The following is a 22,325-nucleotide window of genomic DNA, read 5'->3' on the forward strand; positions in this document are numbered from 1 at the left end:
AATATATATCTGCAGCCTAGTCTACATTCAGTCTCTCAACGTGTGCATGCTAAGTCTTGTAGAACATGTATTGAGAACTGAATTGTTTTTGAATACTAAATCATCACAGACCATTGAATTCACTACAGATAGTCAAATACTGTACAGACAATAAATTTGTCAGATATTTCTCATATATTCATTTTGTGAATGGTGGAATTTTTATAAAACCTGTTTTACCAGTCCATGGAGATTATGTTGTAACATCTTACATTGGAGTTATGCCCCTTAAATTGAGCTGCAGGTTGGTTATCTAAGAGTTCTAATAATACTTTATCTCACAATGCTGATCTGAAGTGGTGCAAGTATTCGTGACAATGCCGTGCTACTGAAACCACCATATATGTTGCAGCCAAACAACCACCACCCCAGAGACCAACGTCCCCTGCCCTGACGGACGACCCCCCCTCCAGCAGACTACACATCCACCGGGCCAACTACTGGATGGGAGGGGGGCGGGACCTGTACTGGGAGGAGCAGCTGAAACGCCCCAAGTCCGGCCACACCCCTGGGTGGAAGGACGGCCTCCCGGACAACATGAAGAGACGACCCAAGTCAGCCGTGGCCACAAGGACACTACGGTGGGGGGAGTTAGAGTAGGGGTGGGGGGAGATAGAGTAGGGGTGGGGGGAGATAGAGTAGGGGTGGGGGGAGACAGAGTAGGGGTGGGGGGAGTTAGAGTAGGGGTGGGGGGAGTTAGAGTAGGGGTGGGGGGAGATAGAGTAGGGGTGGGGGGAGATAAAGCAGGGCTGACAGGGATTTGTGGTGAAAGTCTAAAATGTGATGTATGAGGGTTCGAGGCCTATAAGGCAGGTTATCAATCTATATAAAATTGTAATTTGATATTTAGGTATGATCAATCTATACAAGATTGTTGACAATAATCATTTGAACTTTGTTGATACTTTTCTTCTAATCTGTGTAAATTGTTTTCAGTTTTAACCAAACAGATGACAGTTGTAATCTGTAGGCAAAGGTCAAGAACTACTTGTGGGTGTTAGAGATGAGGTTATTTTTGCTCTCAATCATAGCAGCGTTGTTTACACATGTCCAAGATGCTAGTTACACAGTTCGTGTACATGTATCATGTGGTGACAGTGATTGATGTCAATATCTTGTACATTTCAGGAGATCAAAGGCTCCCAATGTTGTCACACCCTCCTCTATAGCCTACGAAGCCATGCTGGCAGGTACGTTTCATGGAGATGTCAGCTCATTTGTATATATTAATATATTATCCATGTATATTTCACTAATTGTAAATGATATGAGATAAACTTGTAATCGACATAGTTATGTGTTGTATATTTCAAATGTATGTCAAATCTTTTATCAACAGGTCATTATGTGATGTTCTATTACCTCTAAGGTATTTCAAGGTCAACTCCGCTGCTGCTGATTATTGTAGAACCTTTAGTGAAAATATGCTTCATCATATACAAGTGTCCATCAATTGGTTGAAGGCTTGGAACAAGTAGGGAGCTCACTGTCACTTTCAACGATCAAACATGGGCTCCTTGTGGGCTAACCTATACCTATCATGCGAACTATTTCATGTTGATTAAATGATAATTGATTTTAAACTTGTAAAATATTTTAAAGGTTTAAAGGTTGTAAAGTATCATCTCTTGCTATGTAGAGTAATAATCCATGTACTGAAGTGCATACAGTTGTAGGGGAGGTACACATTTTACAGGGTAAGTTATCAAGGGGAGATAATTTGGATCACCTTCTTGATAAGGGATTTTAAGGAAGTTACACTTCCAAAAACAAACTAAATATGAGCAGATAAAGGTCATTAGATACATATGTTATGTTGAAATGTTAATTCATTTTTTTCATCAATCCACTTTTAACATATGATAACTTTCACATTGCTGGCTTCTTACTGTAACAGATTGTGTTCTGTAGCAGAACAGATGTGTGGAATAACCTTCTAACTTCTAGATCAGACTGATGCTAACTGATGTAACAAACTGATTCTTCAGTAAGGTTTGAATAGCAGTTTTGCTTGTATGTAATAGAAGGTAGTGGTAGGCTATACAATTCCTTCAGTATACAGTGACGTGGGTTCTGGAATATGTTACAGTGTGTTAGAACATTGAACGCTGCACGTTAATCCTTGAAATAGTGAGTGGATTTTGTTCAGAATCAGTCAGAAATATTCCTGCAATAGTTCTTGATCTTGTAAACCAGTGATGCAGGATCCAATAAAACCAGTGACTGAAACCATGAGCAACATAACCTATTGTAGGGGCAATGTGACACGCAGTCAGCTGAATCACAGAGCCGGACCATCCGATCCCTGATTTATGATCCCCTTGTTATAGTGTGAGAAATCGTGATAAACACTGGCCGTCCAAAAACATATGATTTCCCAAAACATTTAATCAGACGATGTTATTTTTATTATTGTTGTTTTTGTTATTATTATTATTATTATCTGCTGCAGGCTATTCTAACCCAGACCTACCCCAGCTACCCAACCTATCAGACTACAGACCGCTGTCCCAGCAGCTTGGGTTGCCACGGCGACTAGGATCCCCACCCCCAGGAGTCGATGACTTCTACGCTGAACCTACCCAAGATACAGTTTATAGGTAGAGCTAGCCACACCCAGGGCCATCAGCATGCTGCCTTCTCCACCTGCCTTGTTACTCCTGAAAGCAATGTCACCTTCACACCTGCATGTACATTTCTCATGACACTGACCAGACTAGAAGCTTCGTTGTCAGTAGTGCCAGTTGTCTGATGATCAGCAGTGTAGTGTTGTATCTGACAATACTGACATAGGTTTATTATGGCAAATCTGCTGATCATCTGTATGCTTACACCAAAGAATGATATTTGTTATTTTTGTTCATGCTGTAGTTTGAAATGACATCCACACCTCAATTATGAAAGTGGTCAAAAACTTTCGACAGAAATGAATACTATTTTGCACTGAGCTTTGTACACATTAAACTTACCCTCATGCGAGGATAATACTACTTTCCCACTCTTTACAAAACATATGTTCCTTGCGTATGACCCTTTGTTTAAAACAGACCCACTCTGAAGTGTCAGGAATAGACACAGCATTGTTTCCGACTGAACTCCTCAAGTTAGTGGAATTTGATACTCGGACTATCCATTTCTGTCTGACAGTATTTAACCTAAGAGTTTAGTTTCACAATTGTGGTGTGCCATCACATTTCATGCCATCTAGAGTCTTACTTGAGTTATACACCTCGGAATATTCTTTTCTTGATATTACCTATTGCCATTACTTAAATCATATGATACCAATGACTTGATGACAGCTAAAATTAGTATTGACCTGCTCATGTAGATATCATGTAACTTATAGGTGTCACCTGATGTACATATCATATCAGTTGCATGTAGAGCAATAGCTGTCAGCATGCATGTAGAGCAATAGCTGTCTGCATGCATGTCTATAGCTGTCTGCATGCATGTCTATAGCTGTCAGCATGCATGTCTATAGCTGTCAGCATGCATGTCTATAGCTGTCTGCATGCATGTCTATAGCTGTCAGCATGCATGTCTATAGCTGTCAGCATGCATGTCTATAGCTGTCAGCATGCATGTCTATAGCTGTCAGCATGCATGTCTATAGCTGTCAGCATGCATGTCTATAGCTGTCAGCATGCATGTCTATAGCTGTCTGCATGCATGTCTATAGCTGTCAGCATGCATGTCTATAGCTGTCAGCATGCATGTCTATAGCTGTCAGCATGCATGTCTATAGCTGTCAGCATGCATGTCTATAGCTGTCAGCATGCATGTCTATAGCTGTCTGCATGCATGTCTGTAGCTGTCAGCATGCATGTCTATAGCTGTCAGCATGCATGTCTATAGCTGTCAGCATGCATGTCTATAGCTGTCTGCATGCATGTCTATAGCTGTCAGCATGCATGTCTATAGCTGTCAGCATGCATGTCTATAGCTGTCTGCATGCATGTCTATAGCTGTCAGCATGCATGTCTATAGCTGTCAGCATGCATGTCTATAGCTGTCAGCATGCATGTCTATAGCTGTCTGCATGCATGTCTATAGCTGTCAGCATGCATGTCTATAGCTGTCAGCATGCATGTCTATAGCTGTCAGCATGCATGTCTATAGCTGTCAGCATGCATGTCTATAGCTGTCAGCATGCATGTCTATAGCTGTCTGCATGCATGTCTGTAGCTGTCAGCATGCATGTCTATAGCTGTCAGCATGCATGTCTATAGCTGTCAGCATGCATGTCTATAGCTGTCTGCATGCATGTCTATAGCTGTCAGCATGCATGTCTATAGCTGTCAGCATGCATGTCTATAGCTGTCTGCATGCATGTCTATAGCTGTCAGCATGCATGTCTATAGCTGTCAGCATGCATGTCTATAGCTGTCAGCATGCATGTCTATAGCTGTCAGTATGCATGTCTATAGCAGTCAGCATGCATGTCTATAGCTGTCTGCATGCATGTCTATAGCTGTCTGCATGCATGTCTATAGCTGTCAGCATGCATGTCTATAGCTGTCAGCATGCATGTCTATAGCTGTCAGCATGCATGTCTATAGCTGTCAGTATGCATGTCTATTGCAGTCAGCATTCATGTCTATAGCTGTCTGCATGCATGTCTATAGCTGTCAGCATGCATGTCTACAGCTGTCAGCATGCATGTCTATAGCTGTCTGCATGCATGTCTATAGCTGTCTGCATGCATGTCTATAGCTGTCAGCATGCATGTCTATAGCTGTCAGCATGCATGTCTATAGCTGTCAGCATGCATGTCTATAGCTGTCAGCATGCATGTCTATAGCTGTCTGCATGCATGTCTATAGCTGTCAGTATGCATGTCTATATCAGTCAGCATGCATGTCTTTAGCTGTCAGCATGCATGTCTATAGCTGTCAGCATGCATGTCTATAGCTGTCAGCATGCATGTCTATTGTATCATCATTATCAGGCCTTCCACAATATGAGTGTCTTCATTGGTTGTATTCCTGGTAGAGTATCCAGGGCACTGCTACCTGCCCGGTTAAAGTAATTAACATCACTCGGGCACTGCCAGCTACCCAGCTAAGTTTTGTCTATTTAGAAATTGACAAGTCATTGACTGTATCAATATCAACATGATGGAAATCACATACCTTAGAAACTCAGTTCTCAAGTGACACTTTTTAGAAACTAGTTATAGTTTATCCGATGTGTATAGTTAAACTATTAATAAATCAAATAATATAGTAACCGTTTTTTGTTAATATTCCCACTTCTGAGAGATATATTAATGTGCATAGTTGTTTTGTTTTGCTCTGTAAGATTCAATGTGTAATTTAATCAATCAATCTGTGATATATATTTTAATTGAAATAAACCATACATTCGTTAAATGTATTTATGAAGTTCTTTTTCCAGATTAAACTGAATTTTCCACAGCTATAACAGTAAAACTTTGATTTTTGTACTGAGGGCATTATGCATAGTTACAAACTGAGTACTCAACTGTGATTAATCAGAATCCTGGACAAATGACTGCATGTGTCACTGACAAGACAAGATAAGATTTATTTTGGGAGGAGAAAAAATACAGCTTGAGATAAGGTATAAAATATATTGTCAGTCTTGAATAAGACACTAACAGTGTTTAAACAGACTTTATTGTTTGATTTAAAATTTGCAGAAATCTTGTTTTAATTATTTGTTAAAACTTTTATGTCAATAATATATTAATCTGTCCACATTTAAAAAAAATGGTTTATCTCTTTTCTTATTTGATCAAGAACTGTGACAAAAGGAAGGAAGGATTTAATTGTGCCTTGTGTGAAATGAAATATCTAGTGAAGGTTTGTGTAGTTATTTGAATGTCAACATGCATGTACCAATCTATGAAAAAAATCAGAGTTTTAATGTTGTGTGTGTGTGTGTGTTTTGTCAGTAGTGAGAGTACTGCATGTGTTTGTACACTCAATGGTAAACTTACAGGTAATTCTACAGTTTGATGCATGCCTCTCTCATTCCCTGCACGGAGTGGTGTGTACAATGTTGTTTGCTTCACTGATAGCTTTCCCCCAACTGCGCCACGTTTGACCTTGCATGCAAATGTCCTTGACTTCATCTGACCTTTTGACCTTCGGTGACCCCTGGTGTATCTAGCTCCACCATGACTCTAACTTGGAGGCGGTGGCACCAGAAACTGGCCAATCAGGCTTCCAATCATACACAGCTGCTGACTGCTTCGATGTTGACATATTATCGGCAGACCCTTGAGAGCCTGAGACTCTGCTATCCTATCTGCGCTGACTGAGTGGGTGCACTTATTAATCAAGTATAATCAGGTGTGTATCACGTCACACAGCAGCTTGAACTTGGACCAATGGTTTGTACACAAATATGAAATATGGAATTTGGAATTTCTAAAATGAACGATATCTGCAGAAATTCTGCTTAAATCACCAATTTGCATTTATTTTAACTAACCTTATCTTAATATTTCATTCCTTGTTTTCTTATGAGTGAAATTGAAATATCTGCTGTGTTGTCAACAGTGGAAACTTGATGACTCATTATATTCTGATTTTCTGAAGGGAACCATCCCCCTATAGGACAGCTGCTGTGTCCTCCTTGATTGAAAAGCACTGGCACTGATGATATGTGATAGGGTAGGGACTGACTGTTTGATATTCTCGGGGGGAGGGGGAGTGGAGGGGGGCCTGGGATTTTATCCAAAAAAATTAAATTGTACCAGAAGATTCTTGAAAACAATAATAATACTTCAGAGACTGGTGCACCTCTCCATTTTATATCCTTTGTTATGATCAATCTCAGGTTGTAATGTTCTACCTGTACTTTCTTGAAATATTCGGTTGGCAAATTTTAATATGTCAAGTTTGTACTTTTTTAAATCGGACATTTTGCGCAGATCGGTTTCCTGATCCCTGTTTCAGACTGTCAAAAAAAAGAGCTTGTTTGCCACAAAATTACGTTGCTGCAAGGTGGGTTTGTTTTTAAATAATAAGGCTCATACAGGAAGGTTCAATTAATAATATATTTGGTTTTGCAGCTTTAGCTGAAAAAATATCTAATTTCCAGACAAAATCCCAGCCCCCACCCAACCCCCACCCAACCCCAAATATCAAATGATCGGTCACTTCCATGTACACTGGGACTAGCAGCTTTATTGTTCCAGTTTAATATACTGTGTGAATGTAAGTGTCAGGGAGAAATGTATCCAGGTAGCAAAGTATGTCTTGTTACTGTTCCAGTTTAGAGAAAGATGTTGCATGGAGAGTGCCTCTTCTTGACCTTGACCTGTTTCTCCTTGCAGTGGTCAGCCATGTTGTCTCCAGTGCATCTATGAGCAGTTCATGCAGGAGTACAAGACGGAGGTGGAGTACGACAGCGACAGATAGGGAGGGGAATACAGCATCACTAAATTGATGTTCACCATGCTTCTCAAACTATGTCTGTTCAGCGGAATTATCATGCCAATCTTGAGAGAGGTCACCAAAATGGGAGATATGAAATTTCCCTAATAAAACATTAGACCCCTAGGGACCATCTCAACACTTCACAGTCGACCACTAGATTAAGAAGATTAATAGGATACCTGACCTCCCACCCACAGTATTAAAGACATATGTCTAGTGGTAGACTGTGAACTTTTGTGACGATCCCTTACTCATCCCCCACATTCATAACATAAATAATTGATCTGTGAGTGAGAGTTATAAAAGCAATACTTTGATCAGCAAATTAAAGCAAAAGCTTTACCCACCAGACTTAAGATTCTTGCTTGTGGTTTAACAAATTGTTCTGTTTAGGGACCAGTTCAAAAGTTTGATGTCGGTTAAAAAACTTAATTCCTTAAGTTTTGAAACATACCCCCTTACCCCCTAAAAAACTTAATTCTGAAGATGTTGAATTTCCAAGTTTAGTGACCTCTTTTATCACGCATTTTCAAGGTTTTCAAGGTTTTATCGAATGAAGTTTATTTACTAGGTGTTAACAATCATTTGTAGGGTTTTGATAGATCAAATGTGTTATCATATATTACGCACTGCACTAGCTGGACTAGATGATGAAACACTACCTTGTGGAAAGGCTGGATGTATTTAATGACAGCTCCTATCATCATATGAATGAAAATAGGATTGGTTCAGTTGAATTACTGTAAAAACATTGAGAAATCAGGTAAGTTGATTTTGTTGGATGGAATGCTTGCAGGGCCATTAACCCCCCACTCCTAAACTAAAGGAATTCAGATTTTTATCCAACATTGAACTTTTGAACTGGTCCCTAATCAGGGAACTACATGACAGTGAGGGTAGATGGATGGTCGAGTCTTTGACTTGGAACATTATCTATGCAGGTCCAAATGGTGCATTGTGTGTTTGTTTGCCTAACTTCATGTCCTCAGTTCCTTGTGTCATGGTCATCTGTGATCCAGCATATGTTTGCACTCAAACACATGGGAAATAGGTGAACCTCGAATGAACACCAAAGTCGGCCATTTTGAATTTGTAACTTTTCCTTTCAAGTTTTTATTTTAGTGCTACTATATTTTTTATGAAATCTAAGATTGTTTGTGTATAAATATACTACTCCACTTTTGATAGGGATATTTTTATCTTATGATACACAGACCCGACCCTCATTTGTCAAGTGTATATTTAGATAGAGTGACATCTGATTATTGAGGACATGTATTTGTGAAATAGTATGGGTGTGTGGTATCTTAATCATTGGGGTGTGGGAGCATCAGGTAACTGCCCCCGGGAAATATGCACCCTGGAAAAGTGCCCCCCAAGAATAATATAACAAAGGACAAGTGTCTGAAGGAACACTCTTTCAAGAATACAATTTTATGTTAACTCTTTCAAACAACATCTACGCGAGGCAAGGGAGTTAACTGACTGTAAAAGTTCAGTTTTCACCAACTGAAGAACTAGGCTTGAATTTCTGGCTCGATCGTAGCGCCACCAGTGGCTATTACAAGTTATGTCCCTTCTGTATCCCTGCTAGTGACCAATCAGATTCCGCCTCTCATATCACTTGCATTTGCTTCAAACAAAATGGAGGCCCCCAGTCAAGACAATCTGATTGAGAATCAAAATCTTCGTGAAGTGCGTCAAATCACGTGAGCACCTTGATTAACAAAATGAAAAGATTTGGAAAATATCTGTTTGACGAGTTGGCGGAACACATGTTTTGCATTTGACCAGAATCTGTATGGCAATTTACGAACTGGATGTTGATTTCGTTATGTGATTTTGAATAGACTGTACACAGACTCAGTCCAGCCAAAATATAACTCCATGATTCCCGCCTAGTTCGGCAAGGGTAGAAACTGGACTTTCATGGTGAGTTACCTCCCTTGCCTTGGGAATATGTCAAACAATGATGTTGCCAACATTTTTTTTCAAACTCCTACCTGAGAATAAACATGTTTGTTTAGAAATGTTGAGTGTTACCAGTCCCTTTTAAGTAGATTTTGGAGTAGCAGTGTATACAAGTGCATACAGAATATGATGAGCTTCTCATTGGTTGTGGTTCAGCAGCATTCCAGCTATATGACGGCGGTCTGTAAATAATCAAGTCTGGACCTGACAATCCAGTGATTGACATCATAAGCATCGATCCATGCTGAAATACGATGACATGCATCAACCAAGTCAGCAAGCCTGACCACCCGATCCTATTAGTCGCCTCTTATGACAAGTATTCACCTGTTGCAGCAAGCATATGTTACTGAAGACCTATTCTAACCCGAATTGTCAATGGTTCATTGTATATGTATTATCAGTTATCAAAGTGTAATATCAGTTATGAAAATGTAAGTGGAATCAAGTGTTTCAAAATACGGGGTACCGAAGCTTTGCAATTTACTTCTTGTATGTAAACATGGAAACAGCAAAATAAATTGACACTTGTCCTGTGGTATATTATCGGGGGGTCAGTTTGTTGGGGAGGGGATGGGGGAGGTGGGGGTGGCAGCAGTTGCCCCTGAATCAGGTGTGTGACATTATTAAGTATCTTGTCCGTCCATTGCTTTGCGATAAATCACGTCTGATGTTAATGTTTGCATTCTTGTATAATGTATTATGTATATTTGATGCAGCAATGTAGATGAATGATTTACTGAATACAGTCGAAACTGTTAATTACTGTATAAAGATGTGATCCACTTTCAAACATGTTTTTGTCTGTGTGTGTGTGTGTATCTCTACATGGGATGCATTCATTTACATTACAAATAGAACACACAAAGACACATGAACGTACATAGACATATGGACATAACACCAGAGACATTGAGGAGACATGGAGGAGACACAGGGACATGGCACCAGGGACATGGAGGAGACACAGAGACATGGAGGAGACACAGGGACATGGAGGAGACACAGGGACATAGCACCAGAGACATGGAAGAGACACAGGGACATGGGACATGGAGGAGACACATGGACATGGAGGAGATACAAGGACATGGATGAGACACATGGACATAGCACCAGAGACATGGAGGAGACACGTGGACATGGAGGAGACACAGGGACATGGCACCAGAGACATGGAAGAGTCACGTGGACATGGAGGAGACACAGGGACATGGCACCAGGGACATGGAGGAGACACGTGGACATGGAGGAGACACAAGGACATCGATGAGACATATGGACATAGCACCAGAGACATGGAGGAGACACAGGGTCATGGAGGAGACACAGGGACATAGCACCAGAGACATAGAAGAGACACAGGGACATGGAGGAGACACAGGGACATGGAGAAGACACAGGGACAAGGAGGAGACACAGTGACATGGAGGAGACACGCGGACATGGAGGAGACAGGGGCATAACACCAGGGACATGGAGGCGACACTAGGAGCATAACACATGGGACATGGAGGAGACACACGGACATGGAGGAGACACATGGACATAACTCCAGAGACATGGAGGAGACACAGAGACATGGAGATGACACAGGGGCATAAAACCAGGGACATGGAGGAGACACAGGGACATGGAGATGACACAGGGACATGGAGGAGACACACGGACATGGAGGAGACACATGGACATGGAGATGACACAGGGGCATAACACCAGGGACATGGAGGAGACACACAGACATGGAGGGGACACAGGGACATGGAGGAGACACAGGGACATGGAGATGACACAGGGGCATAACACCAGGGACATGGAGGAGACACACGGACATGGAGGAGACACACCGACATTGAGGAGACACAGGGACATAACATCAGGGACATGGAGGAGACACACGGACATGGAGGAGACGCAGAAACATGGAGGAGACACTGGGACATGAAGATGACACAGGGACATAACATCAGGGACATGGAGGAGTCCCAGGGACATGGAGATGACACACGGACATGGAGGAGACACTGGGACATGGAGGAGACACACGGACATGGAGGAGACACAGGGACATGGAGGAGACACTGGGACATGGAGGGGACACAGGGGCATAACACAAGGGACATGGAGGAGACACAGGGACATGGAGGAGACACATGGACATAGCACCAGCGACATGGAGGAGCACAGGGTCATAACACCAGGGACATGGAGGAGTCACAGGGACATAGCACCAGAGACATGGAGGAGACACAGGGTCATAACACCAGGGACATGGAGGAGACACAGGGACATGGAGGAGACACGTGGACATGGAGATGATACATGGACATAACACCAGGGACATGGAGACACATGGACATGGAGGAGACACAGGGTCATAACACCAGGGACATGGAGGAGACACGTGGACATGGAGATGATACATGGACATAACACCAGGGACATGGAGGAGACACGTTGACATGGAGGAGACACGTGGACATGGAGGAGACACGGACATGGAGGAGACACGTGGACATGGAGGAGACATGGAGATGACACAGGGGCATAGCACCAGAGACATGCAGGAGACACAGGGGCATAACACCAGGGACATGGAGGAGACACACGGACATGGAGGAGACATGTGGACATGGAGGAGACACAGGGACATGGAGATGAAACACGGACATAACACCAGGGACATGCAGGAGACATACAGACATGGAGGAGACACACGGACATGGAGGAGACACACGGACATGGAGGAGACACACGGACATGGAGATGACACATGGGCATAGCACCAGAGACACACACGGAGGAGACACAGGGACATAACACCTGGGACATGGAAGAGACAAAGGGACATGGAGGAGTCACAAGGACATGGAGGAGACGCATGGACATAGCACCAGAGACATGGAAGTGACACAGGGACATGGAGGAGACACATGGACATGGAGGAGAAAAGGGGCATAACACCAGAGACATGGAGGAGACACATGGATATGGAGGAGAAAAGGGACATAGCACAAGAGACACACACAGAGGAGACACAGGGACATGGAGGAGACATGCGGACATGGAGACAAAGGGACATAACACCAGAGACATGGACACATAGACAATGATGAGACTCAGGGACATAACGCCAGAAACATGGAGGAGACACAGGGACATGGAGGAGACACTGGGACATGGAGGAGATAAGGATATAACACCAGGGACACGGAGGAGACACAAGGACATGGAGGAGACACATGGACATGGGGGAGACACGGGGACATGAGGGAGACACGGGGACATGGAGGATACAGGGACATGGGGAAGACACAGGGACATAACACCAAGGACATGGGGGAGACACGGGAATAACACCCGAGACACAGGGACACAGGAGAGACACATTGAAATGGAGGAGACGCGGGGACATGGGGGAGTCAGGGGGACATGGACGAGACACAGGGACAAGGGGAGACACATGGGCATAGAGGATACACAGGGACAAGGGGGGACATGGGGAGATGGAGGGGACAGGGACATGGAGACACGGGGACATGGGGGAACACGGGGACATAGAGGAGACACAGGGACAAGGGGGGAGATGGAGGGGGCAGGGACATGGAGGAGACAAAAGGACATTGTGAAGTGACATGGACATGGGGGAGACAGGGGGACATGGACGAGACACAGGGACAAGGGGGACACATGGCATAGAGGAGACACGGGGAAATAAAGGAGACACAGGGACATGGAGGAGACACAGGGACATTGTGGAGAAACATGGACATGGAGGAGACACGGGGACGACAGGGGGACATGGACGAGACACAGGGACAAGGGGAGACACATGGACACAGAGGAGACACAGGGACAATGGGGGACACGGGGACGTAGAGGAGACACAGGGACAAGGGGGGGGAACGGGGAGATTGAGGGGACAGGGACATGGAGGAGACAAAGGGACATTGTGGAGAGACATGGACATGGAGGAGACACAGGGACATGTGGGAGACAAAGGGACATTGTGGGGAAACATGGACATGGAGGAGACACAAGGACATGTGGGAGACAGGGGGACATGGACGAGACACAGGGACAAGGGGAGACACATGGACATAGAGGAGACACAGGGACAAGGGGGGACACGGGGAGATGGAGGTGACACGGTGACATTGAGGAGACACAGGGACATGAAGGAGATAGGAACATGGAGGAGACACATGGACATGGAGGAGACACAGGGACATGGCGGAGACACAAGGACATGGCGGAGACACAAGGACACAACACTAGAGACATGGAGGAGACACAAGGACATAACATGTGGCGCTCAGTTGTCCATGTACAGAATTAGGTCCCTTTGCTGTATCCAAGATTCGCCCTGATAATGATCTTTGATCTGGCAGCACCATATTTGTGCTGATGGGTTTTGCTAGTGTAGTAAACATAAATGCCAAAAGTACTGACTGCAGCTAAACCAAATCCACAAAGTCTCTGTGTATAATCATTAGCAGAATCACCTGTTTTAGAAAACAAATACACAAAACATGACTCCAAATAAGAGCTTTACTAAGTTTATTGAGTAAATGATACTTATGGAAACATTAATAAAATAGTTTTAACAAAAGACAATCCTAAATTATTGATTGCATCAATATAAGCATTCATTATCTTAATTCTTAGGAAATATTCGCTATATTTGTTTATTTACCAGATTAAAAAATTGGGACAGTTACATGTTTCTTTCATTTCAAGATTTGCATATGGTATATTTTCCTTAAATTCAATAAATGACATTTGTTTACATGAAGTTTGTTTACAGTTACGTTTGGATTAGGGTGACTTGGGCCAGTTTCTGCCCTTTTACAGCTAGATTTAATTTCCTGCCGTAGTCCTGTAGCTATGCCACAACAGGACACCATGACCTTGTGATTTATAGCGTGAGCGTCGGTCATATTAAAACAATGAATTAAAACCTCAAGCCAGGTTATTTCCCCAATGGCCTGGGAAAAAACGGAACCTATTCTGATTTGGAATACCCACAACCAAGGAGGAACATTTATTCATATAAATTACACTATTGTTAGTAATCGTTTAGAACACTTTTTTTACATTTGTAACATCTATATATTTAGAAACATCTATTTATAGCACTAATACCATTGTAAATAATACCTTTTATAAAATCTATTTAAAGCACTAACACCATCGTAGTTATAACCTTTATAACGTCTATTTATAGCATTAACACAATCGTAAGTATTACCTTTCATAAAATATATTTAAAGCACTAACACCATCGTAATTATTACTTTTATAACGTCTATTTATAGCACTAACACAATCGTAAGTATTACCTTTTATAAAATATATTTATAGCCTTAATCGTAATTATTCCCTTTTATAAAATACATTTATAGCACTAACACCATCGTAATTATTACCTTTTTTAAATCTTCTGGTGTTCCCCGCCGTGATATTGCTGGGATATTGCTAAAAGCGGCGTAAAAAAATACTCACCCAATCGTACTTATTACCTTTTATTAAATCTATTTATAGCACTAACACCACCGTAAACATTACCGTTTATTACATCTATTTATAGCACTAACACCATCATAATTATTACCTTTTATAACACCTATTTATAGCACTAACACCAATGTAATTATTACCTTTATAGCATCTATTTATAGCACTAACACATCGTAATTATTATATTTTTAAACATATATTTATAGCTGTAACACCACCACCGTAAAATTACCTTGTTTGACATCTATTTACAGCACTAACACTATCATAAATGTAACCTTTTATGACATTTAGTTTTTAGCCCCGCACTGGGCCATGTTGCAGCTTTATAACCGCAGCCTGTAAATAATCGAGTATGGACCAGACAAACCAGTGATTGATATTTTGAGCAACGATCTACATCGCCGGGGCGCGATGACACACAATCATTGTAATCGCTTCGTATGACAAGGGAGGGACCTATTCTATTATTTATATGAATAGCGAATAGTACCATCGCATCGCACAACGTCTACTCATATGACCAGCACCATCTTGAAGTTTACCATTTATAACATCTATTTATATGACTAGGTTTACTGTGGAACCTATCATCAATACGATCTATAAATATAACAAGCATCGCCACGAAACTTCGAAAACACTTATTTATATGAATAACAGTATCGTAAATTTTATAGTGTAAAGATCGCAACAGACTAGAGGTTATCATTTAAGGCATCTGTAAATGCGTTAAGCATATCATATGTGGCTTTTATTTCTATAACCAGCACTATCGTGAAGTGTCTCATGTATAACTAGTTAGCAAGTTATTCAATTATTTAGTCATTATAAACTATAGCTAGCTTTGTGGGATATATATCAATGAAAACCGTATTATATATTTTTTATTCATTCCACTTAAAATCCTGAGCTTATCGCAAACTCTGACCCCATATGCCACGGTCAAAACCATTTCTGTAAATACATGTAAATAGCAAATACATTTCTACAGACACCACTGCCGTGAAGCTTGCTTACTTTTTTTATTTTACTTTACTTTACTTTACTTTACTTTATTTATTAAATTAAATTAAATTAAATTAAATTAAATTAAATTAAATTAAATTAAATTAAATTAAATTTAATTTAATTTAATTTAATTTAATTTAATTTAATTTAATTTTATTTTATTTTATTTTATTTTATTTATTTTATCTTATTTTATTTATTTTATTTCATTCATTCATTCATTCATTCATTCATTCATTCATTCATTCATTTATTCATAGGTCAAGTGGTGACTCGGCAAGTCTCTGGATGCGCCGTCGGTTAGTTGTGGAGCTCGGGACATCGGTCATCTTTTTGGTGGGGGAGTTGCCTTGCTTTCTCCGCCACACACGACGTCTGCCGCGGCTCACATCACCCGGGGTTGCTGCCGTTGAGGCGGCTTCTCCTGTCTTAAGTGTCTCCACCTGGTGGACAATCTCGCACTTCTTCACCCCGCCCGGAAGGAATGGTGTTGCTGTCTCCACGCGGCGGTGCTTGTCGCCGACAATGGTGTCCAGATTGCTTCGCTTCCGTTTGCGGGAAAGGTCAAGTGGCTGGTTACTATGGACATCTTTGTGAGGATGAACCTAGAGATAGAAAAATAATGGACTTTTGCTCATTTCCTATCGTTATCAGGCGAGGTGGGTTTATGTTCTTGTGTTTAGTGACAACCCTGCCCTAAAGTTTGAAACAATGAAAATCATATAAGAATACTGTTTGATTCAGTGTACGTTTTTCAACATGTTTTTATTACACATTTTGTTGAAATTGCAACCCTGACAACATTGTTTAATATTATTAATACCTTCTGCCGCAACACAAAACGATAATTAATCTGGTCTCATTAAGATAAATCCCGAACTCGACCCTTCTGCAACCGCACTATGATATCAATCTTTACATTACGAACGGAGACCTTAAAATTAACACCTTGGTGTCATTATTGATTGTTGATCGTTGTTAACGCCACACTCGGCAATATCCCAGCTATGTGACGGTGGAATGTAAATATATCAAGTCTGGACCAGACAACACAGTGATTGACATCATGAGCATCATCTATGCAATAGGAATACAAGGACATGCACCAGGCAAGTCAGCGAGTCGCCTCTTACGACTTCATGGAATGCTAAAGGCCAATTCTAACCCGGATCTTCACGGGTCCATTGGCATATACATTGTACATCGTTCTACAACGTCGCAAGTAGATCGTTTGAATAGCTTTGGTCTACGAGAACCTGTACAGTCCAGGGACGGATGATGAGCGCAATAAATGTTTATGATGTCTTACCTTCCTGGATCGAGCGCCAAGTTGTCCAGAACCCGTAGCAGCACCTTCTGTGTCTCGTGTAGCAGAACGCTCTGAGAGAGGTTGTAGACTCAGTCTGGAGAACGGCAACCTGAGCATCAACACCTGTTTGTCGACGCGGGCCTTGGACCTCCTGGATGTACGTCTGCGCTTCTTGGTGTGCTCCTGGAACGGACGGTGTGGGACCTACTTGTCATTTGTTATCAAAGCACATGAAACGTATGTGACAATACATACAGATGTGTGTGTGTGTGTGTGTGTGTGTGTGTGTGTGTGTGTGTGTGTGTGTGTGTGTGTGTGTGTGTGTGTGTGTGTGTGTGATTGTATGTGTGTGTGAACCAGTTAAGACACAAGTGCACTTAAAATCGTGCTTCTAAAGATAAAAAAGGGGATAACTAAGAAATACTGGATAAATAAAAAGCTGGATCTAGGATGTCAGGAGGTTAAGATTTGCAGAGTCTGCAATCCCTAGTAATATCATAACGTGGTCCTACCTGTGGAAGACTTAAAGCGTGGTGCTGGGCGTCTTGGTGTAGGTGGAGACGCGAGGCGGTGACGGCATCATCCAGATAAAGCTAAGTGCACATGAAGCAATATATGAACGAGTCTGTTTACATGTCAAAGAAACAATGAAGAAGAAGTTGTGTGTAATATTTGATGGAAATAAAATAAAAATAATAATGACAACAATATATAATTTAAACTGATGTCAAGATCTATCGTATTGTCGTTCACTTGCAACCAAGCGAAAATCATATCCGGTCAATTAAAATCAGATGAAGACTAAAGTTGCATTAAAATTATATCCAGTACAAATATAGAGAGCGGCTCAACAAATAGGAAATGCCCTTTGAACATAATATAATTTGAAAAATATTTGGCCCAAAAATCGTAAAACAAAACAAAACAAACAAAACTGAAAAGATTTTATCAAATTCCAAAATTGTATTCCTTTAGTCATGTTTAAATTTTACATGGGTTCGTCATTCCAAATGCAGGGTTAGAAATTGGCACTGATCTTATACTGGTCTTACTGGTCTTTGCCAAAGTACCCTATAGTTAAGGTGTCATAAGGACTACTAGAATTTTGCCATTATCATGGGTTTTGCTATATGTTATCATTATAAGGACTACTTGGCAGTTAGTTTCTATCGATGAGATGGAAACGGGAAACTGTTTCGTGAATGTTTCCATAATTACAATTTGAACAGTTCGGAGAACATCCTCATCAATAACTGACGTGTACGCACAAAGTCCACGGTGCCCTTAGCAAAGCCGCAAACATGTGATATAGGGAAATTATTGAAAGGCAACGATTAAGAGTTACCTCCCTTTACCTATTCCCAAACTTAAATAGGCACCGTGAAGAAGCCCACTTGTGGAGGAAAGATTGTTCTTAAAATAGGGCAAAGTATAGGTTGGTGCCTTACATGAATTAAACGGGGTTGATTAGGTGAACAGTCAGCAGTACACAAGTCACTGCATAGTACCGTAACTGCTTTAAACGTGCACAGAACTTTGTCTTCTGTCATGATATGGATCACAAATACATCGCATTTATACTCGGGAAACGATTTGCGTCAATCTATACTATCAGGCCTGAGTGAAGGTAGACCTGACTTGGCATATCCAACTTATCTGTAGCTTATTATGGATTTGTGTGTAGATTTCCACCAGTCTCGGACTAACGGACAAGTGTCCATATCTATAGATGCATATACGCTTGAAACATTGTAACCTACCCGATCTTAATTCAAGGGTCGTCTCCTACGACAAGCATCATGTCCTTGGGACCTATTCTAACCTGAAAATCCCTAAGGGGTAAGTATATGGGTATAGCTGTCTACGCGGAATATACCTGTACAGGTCCACAGAGAGAAGGATCCAGTGCCACGGGAGTAGGGAGAGGGCTGGGGCTCATAAAAGACCCTCCCTTCCCGTGGGTGGGGTGCGCGGTGAAGATGGGGCAGCCAGTGGCGGGATCTTTGGGGCATGCTCCACGTTTTAGGAAGAACATCTCCAGGTGGGCGGGGCGCCCGGGGGTGGGGCGGAGGTAGGGTGGGAGACGGTGGTAGGATACAGGGGGGCGGGTGACAGGGCGTCCTGGGGGAGGAGATTCGTATAAAGATGAAGGAGGTGTCAGTAGTCGTGCATGGAATGATTGAAACATGTCATTTTCGGGGACGGTTTATTCGTCTACAATGGAAAGGTAAACTCTAGTTAAAAGGGAGTGAAAACGAGTTCTGTTGCATTGAAACAACTATGACAAAAAGAAATTCGGGCCAAAGAAAATATACACATGAAAATTGGACTTGACCAACAAATAACAAACGTTATCAAAAGGGTACTAGACGGGGAACGGTCCTGAAACAAATGATATCAGTAAACAATACATCCCCATTTCTTGCTTGTTTTATTTGTTTGTTTGTTGTTTAACGCCGCACTCAGCAATATTCCTGCTATATGACGGCGGTGTGTAAATAATCGCGTCTGGACCAGACAATCCAGTGATTTACATCATGAGCATCGACCAAAGCAATTGAGATACGATGACATGCATTAGCCAAGTCAGCGAGCCTGACCACCCGATCCCGTTAGTCGCCTCTTATAACAAGCATGGTCGCCTTTTACGGTAAGCATGGGTTGCTGAAAACCTATTCTACCCCGGATCTTCACGGGTCTGTTTTATTTGTAGTGCGACCACCATGAAACATCGATGTATACTTTCTTTTGCTCGGCAGTATAGTTTGAATTCAGTTATTATTAGGTGCTGTACGTGTCATATTGAGCAGGGCACACCAAGTCAGTTGATAAGTTTTAATGTGAAGTAATTTTGAAAGACCAATCTGGAATTGAACTATTTGGGATATTTTCAAATGTGCTTTGGTTTATGATACGTAATCAACTACTCGAATACACTTCTAAATGCCTTTCAAAGACCTGATACTGGAATACCAATTAGTGGATATTTATTCTTGTCATCTTATTTAGTATAAAGTTGGCCATCTAATTTAGGCACAGCAGCTATACAACCAAGTAATAATTTCTTGTAATTGTTCCTGATGAAAACATAATAATGCTAACAATTAAACTGAGGCTGCGATCCTGACAACAATACTGGTTGGTACAACGGAATTGGCAGATGTACACAGATGAAGTATAGTTCTTTTCATGCTATATACTTGTAATAATAACATTTTAAATGTGTAGCTATGAATTTCTGTAGTCGATGGAAGTAATGAAAGGGTTGTTAATAAAACTTATATCATTTAAATGTCGGAAACTTCTTTTACTTTTTAACTTTATCGACTATATTCCCCTTTCGTGACTACTCGTGTGATTCCGAGGCAAACGGAATGGTCACGGAAAGGGGCGAGTGGACACGGAAGGGACGCCATTTTTTTCATAGTAACCGCCTTGACAACACCTCGAGCGGCCATTTTGGATCAATGTTGAGGTCTGACCAAGTTTGTGTTTGAAGCGGGAAATTCAAAATATTTAGGCGAGAAATAACATATGCACTACAAGTGTATTGCTGATATCATTAGAAGGAATATGCGATGAAATAAAATGTGATTTTTTATGAGAAAAACACTAAACGGTAAAACTTTCGTGAAGAATGCAAAAATGTCGGCCCGAAATGACAGAATACTCAGTGAACAAGCAGAATGAGGAGTTGAAAAGATGAAGTTCAAATATTGTCATGCCATGAGTCATTGTCACATAGAATCCATCAGTAAAAATATAATCAGTAACACACCCGTCACTTCATGACTGATCAGGGACATCACTGTAATCGATTGTCTCATTTTGAGGATAAGGAAGGTTCCGTTAGAATTTTGTGGAATCTCATAGAAATGTCAGTGTCTCAAATAAAATAACTATATAAACATCTACAAACCTGAGACAGCTCTCTCATCCATCCTTGGTAGAATCCGAACACTTGTGAAGATTCAATGGCAAAATAGAAAACTCTGACAGCGCTTCGATGTATCTCTGATGAGCGACAAGGAAACAGTAGGCCGAGGTTGCTTTGACGTCAGCTTTTATCAACAACACGCGGACGTGAGAGAAAACAAGCGTAACTAAGCAACGCGTTAACAAAGGGGCATTGTCTTGCCATATGTACGAAAACCACAACTTATCTTGCTTAGTTTTCAAAAGCGTTTCATGATATAATATACAAGACAACTTGATCGAGAGGATCAACATGGCGCGAAGAAATTTGGAATGTCATAATGCGCACATTGTTCACCCAGATGGTGAAATTAATTTTAACTTGCATGTGATACCTACAGAATCAGGAATGAGAACGTGACACATCTGAGTTTAAACATATATGTAATAGAAAAAGTTATTCACGCTGTACAGAAGGTCTCATCTCACTACACGGAAACTTTGTCTCCCTTCCGTGTCTGTCATCGGAGTTTACTGCGCGGACAAGTTCAAACTACTGATCAGTAGTTTAACAACCATATTCGCGAATTTCTTCTTTTGTATCAGTTGATATCTTTTTGAAGTACAAGGCTACAGAATGTAGTTGACACACAGTCTTAAATACATACAAGTTATAAAGTATGAGACTCGTGAAGATCCTGGGTAGAATAGGTCTTCAGCAACCCATGCTTGCTGTAAAAGGCGACTATGCTTGTCCTAAGAAGCGAGAAACACGGGATCAGGTGGTCAGGCTTGCTGACTTGGTTGATGCATATCATCGTATCCCAATTTCGTAGATCGATTGCTGAGTGCGGCGTTAAACAACAAACCCAACTCGAACGGGTCTCGATGAAATGCATGGCCTGTGATTGAAATATGCCACGTGGTCGGGGTACGATGGGACCACCCGATCCATTTGGTCCCACTTGCTTCACAAGGCAAGATTTGATTATTTACAAGACCGAGGTAATTTGATGTGGTTGAGGAACTGGACTCAATATATTCGGTGTAAAGCCAACGATTTAGGGAGTAAAATATGTTCTGCAAAAATCCAGCTATTTTAGTTCAAACTGTAAAGAAATTTGGCATGTGTTAACTTCGTAGTC

At 41.5% G+C, this 22,325-nt stretch overlaps 2 protein-coding genes across 6 annotated transcripts in view; one reads left to right on the plus strand and one right to left on the minus strand.

Annotated features, from left to right (window-relative positions):
• LOC124113053 overlaps nucleotides 1-9,992 on the plus strand; it is an 83,600-nt gene extending 73,608 nt beyond the window's left edge. For 3 of the 4 annotated variants that reach the window (XM_048399849.1, XM_048399850.1, XM_048399851.1), the window contains 4 exons: nucleotides 392-620; nucleotides 1,168-1,229; nucleotides 2,492-2,639; nucleotides 7,352-9,992. In XM_048399849.1, coding sequence (XP_048255806.1) covers nucleotides 392-620; nucleotides 1,168-1,229; nucleotides 2,492-2,639; nucleotides 7,352-7,436 — 524 coding nt within the window. In that variant the 3' untranslated portion in view covers nucleotides 7,437-9,992. Of the gene's footprint in view, nucleotides 1-391; nucleotides 621-1,167; nucleotides 1,230-2,491; nucleotides 5,418-7,351 lie in introns of those variants that run through there. The other variant, XM_048399852.1, reaches the window with a different exon arrangement.
• A 6,181-nt stretch (nucleotides 9,993-16,173) lies between these two features.
• On the minus strand, nucleotides 16,174-21,352 carry LOC124113075. Of its 2 annotated transcripts, none has more exons than XM_046473321.2 (4): nucleotides 21,185-21,352; nucleotides 17,778-17,858; nucleotides 17,266-17,448; nucleotides 16,174-16,561 (listed from the first exon to the last, which is right to left on the minus strand). In XM_046473321.2, the coding sequence occupies exons 1-4, from the start codon at nucleotides 21,200-21,202 to the stop codon at nucleotides 16,211-16,213; spliced, it is 633 nt and encodes a 210-aa protein (XP_046329277.2). In that variant the 5' UTR covers nucleotides 21,203-21,352; the 3' UTR covers nucleotides 16,174-16,210. The 2 variants fall into 2 exon arrangements, with proteins under 2 accessions (XP_046329277.2, XP_048255812.1); XM_048399855.1 differs by lacking the exon at nucleotides 21,185-21,352 and adding an exon at nucleotides 18,714-19,315.
• Between the last annotated feature and the right edge of the window lie 973 nt (nucleotides 21,353-22,325).

Source organism: Haliotis rufescens, unplaced genomic scaffold (genome assembly GCF_023055435.1).
Source record: "Haliotis rufescens isolate VD_foot unplaced genomic scaffold, xgHalRufe1.0.p SCAF_2, whole genome shotgun sequence".
NCBI classification, from domain to species: domain Eukaryota; kingdom Metazoa; phylum Mollusca; class Gastropoda; order Lepetellida; family Haliotidae; genus Haliotis; species Haliotis rufescens.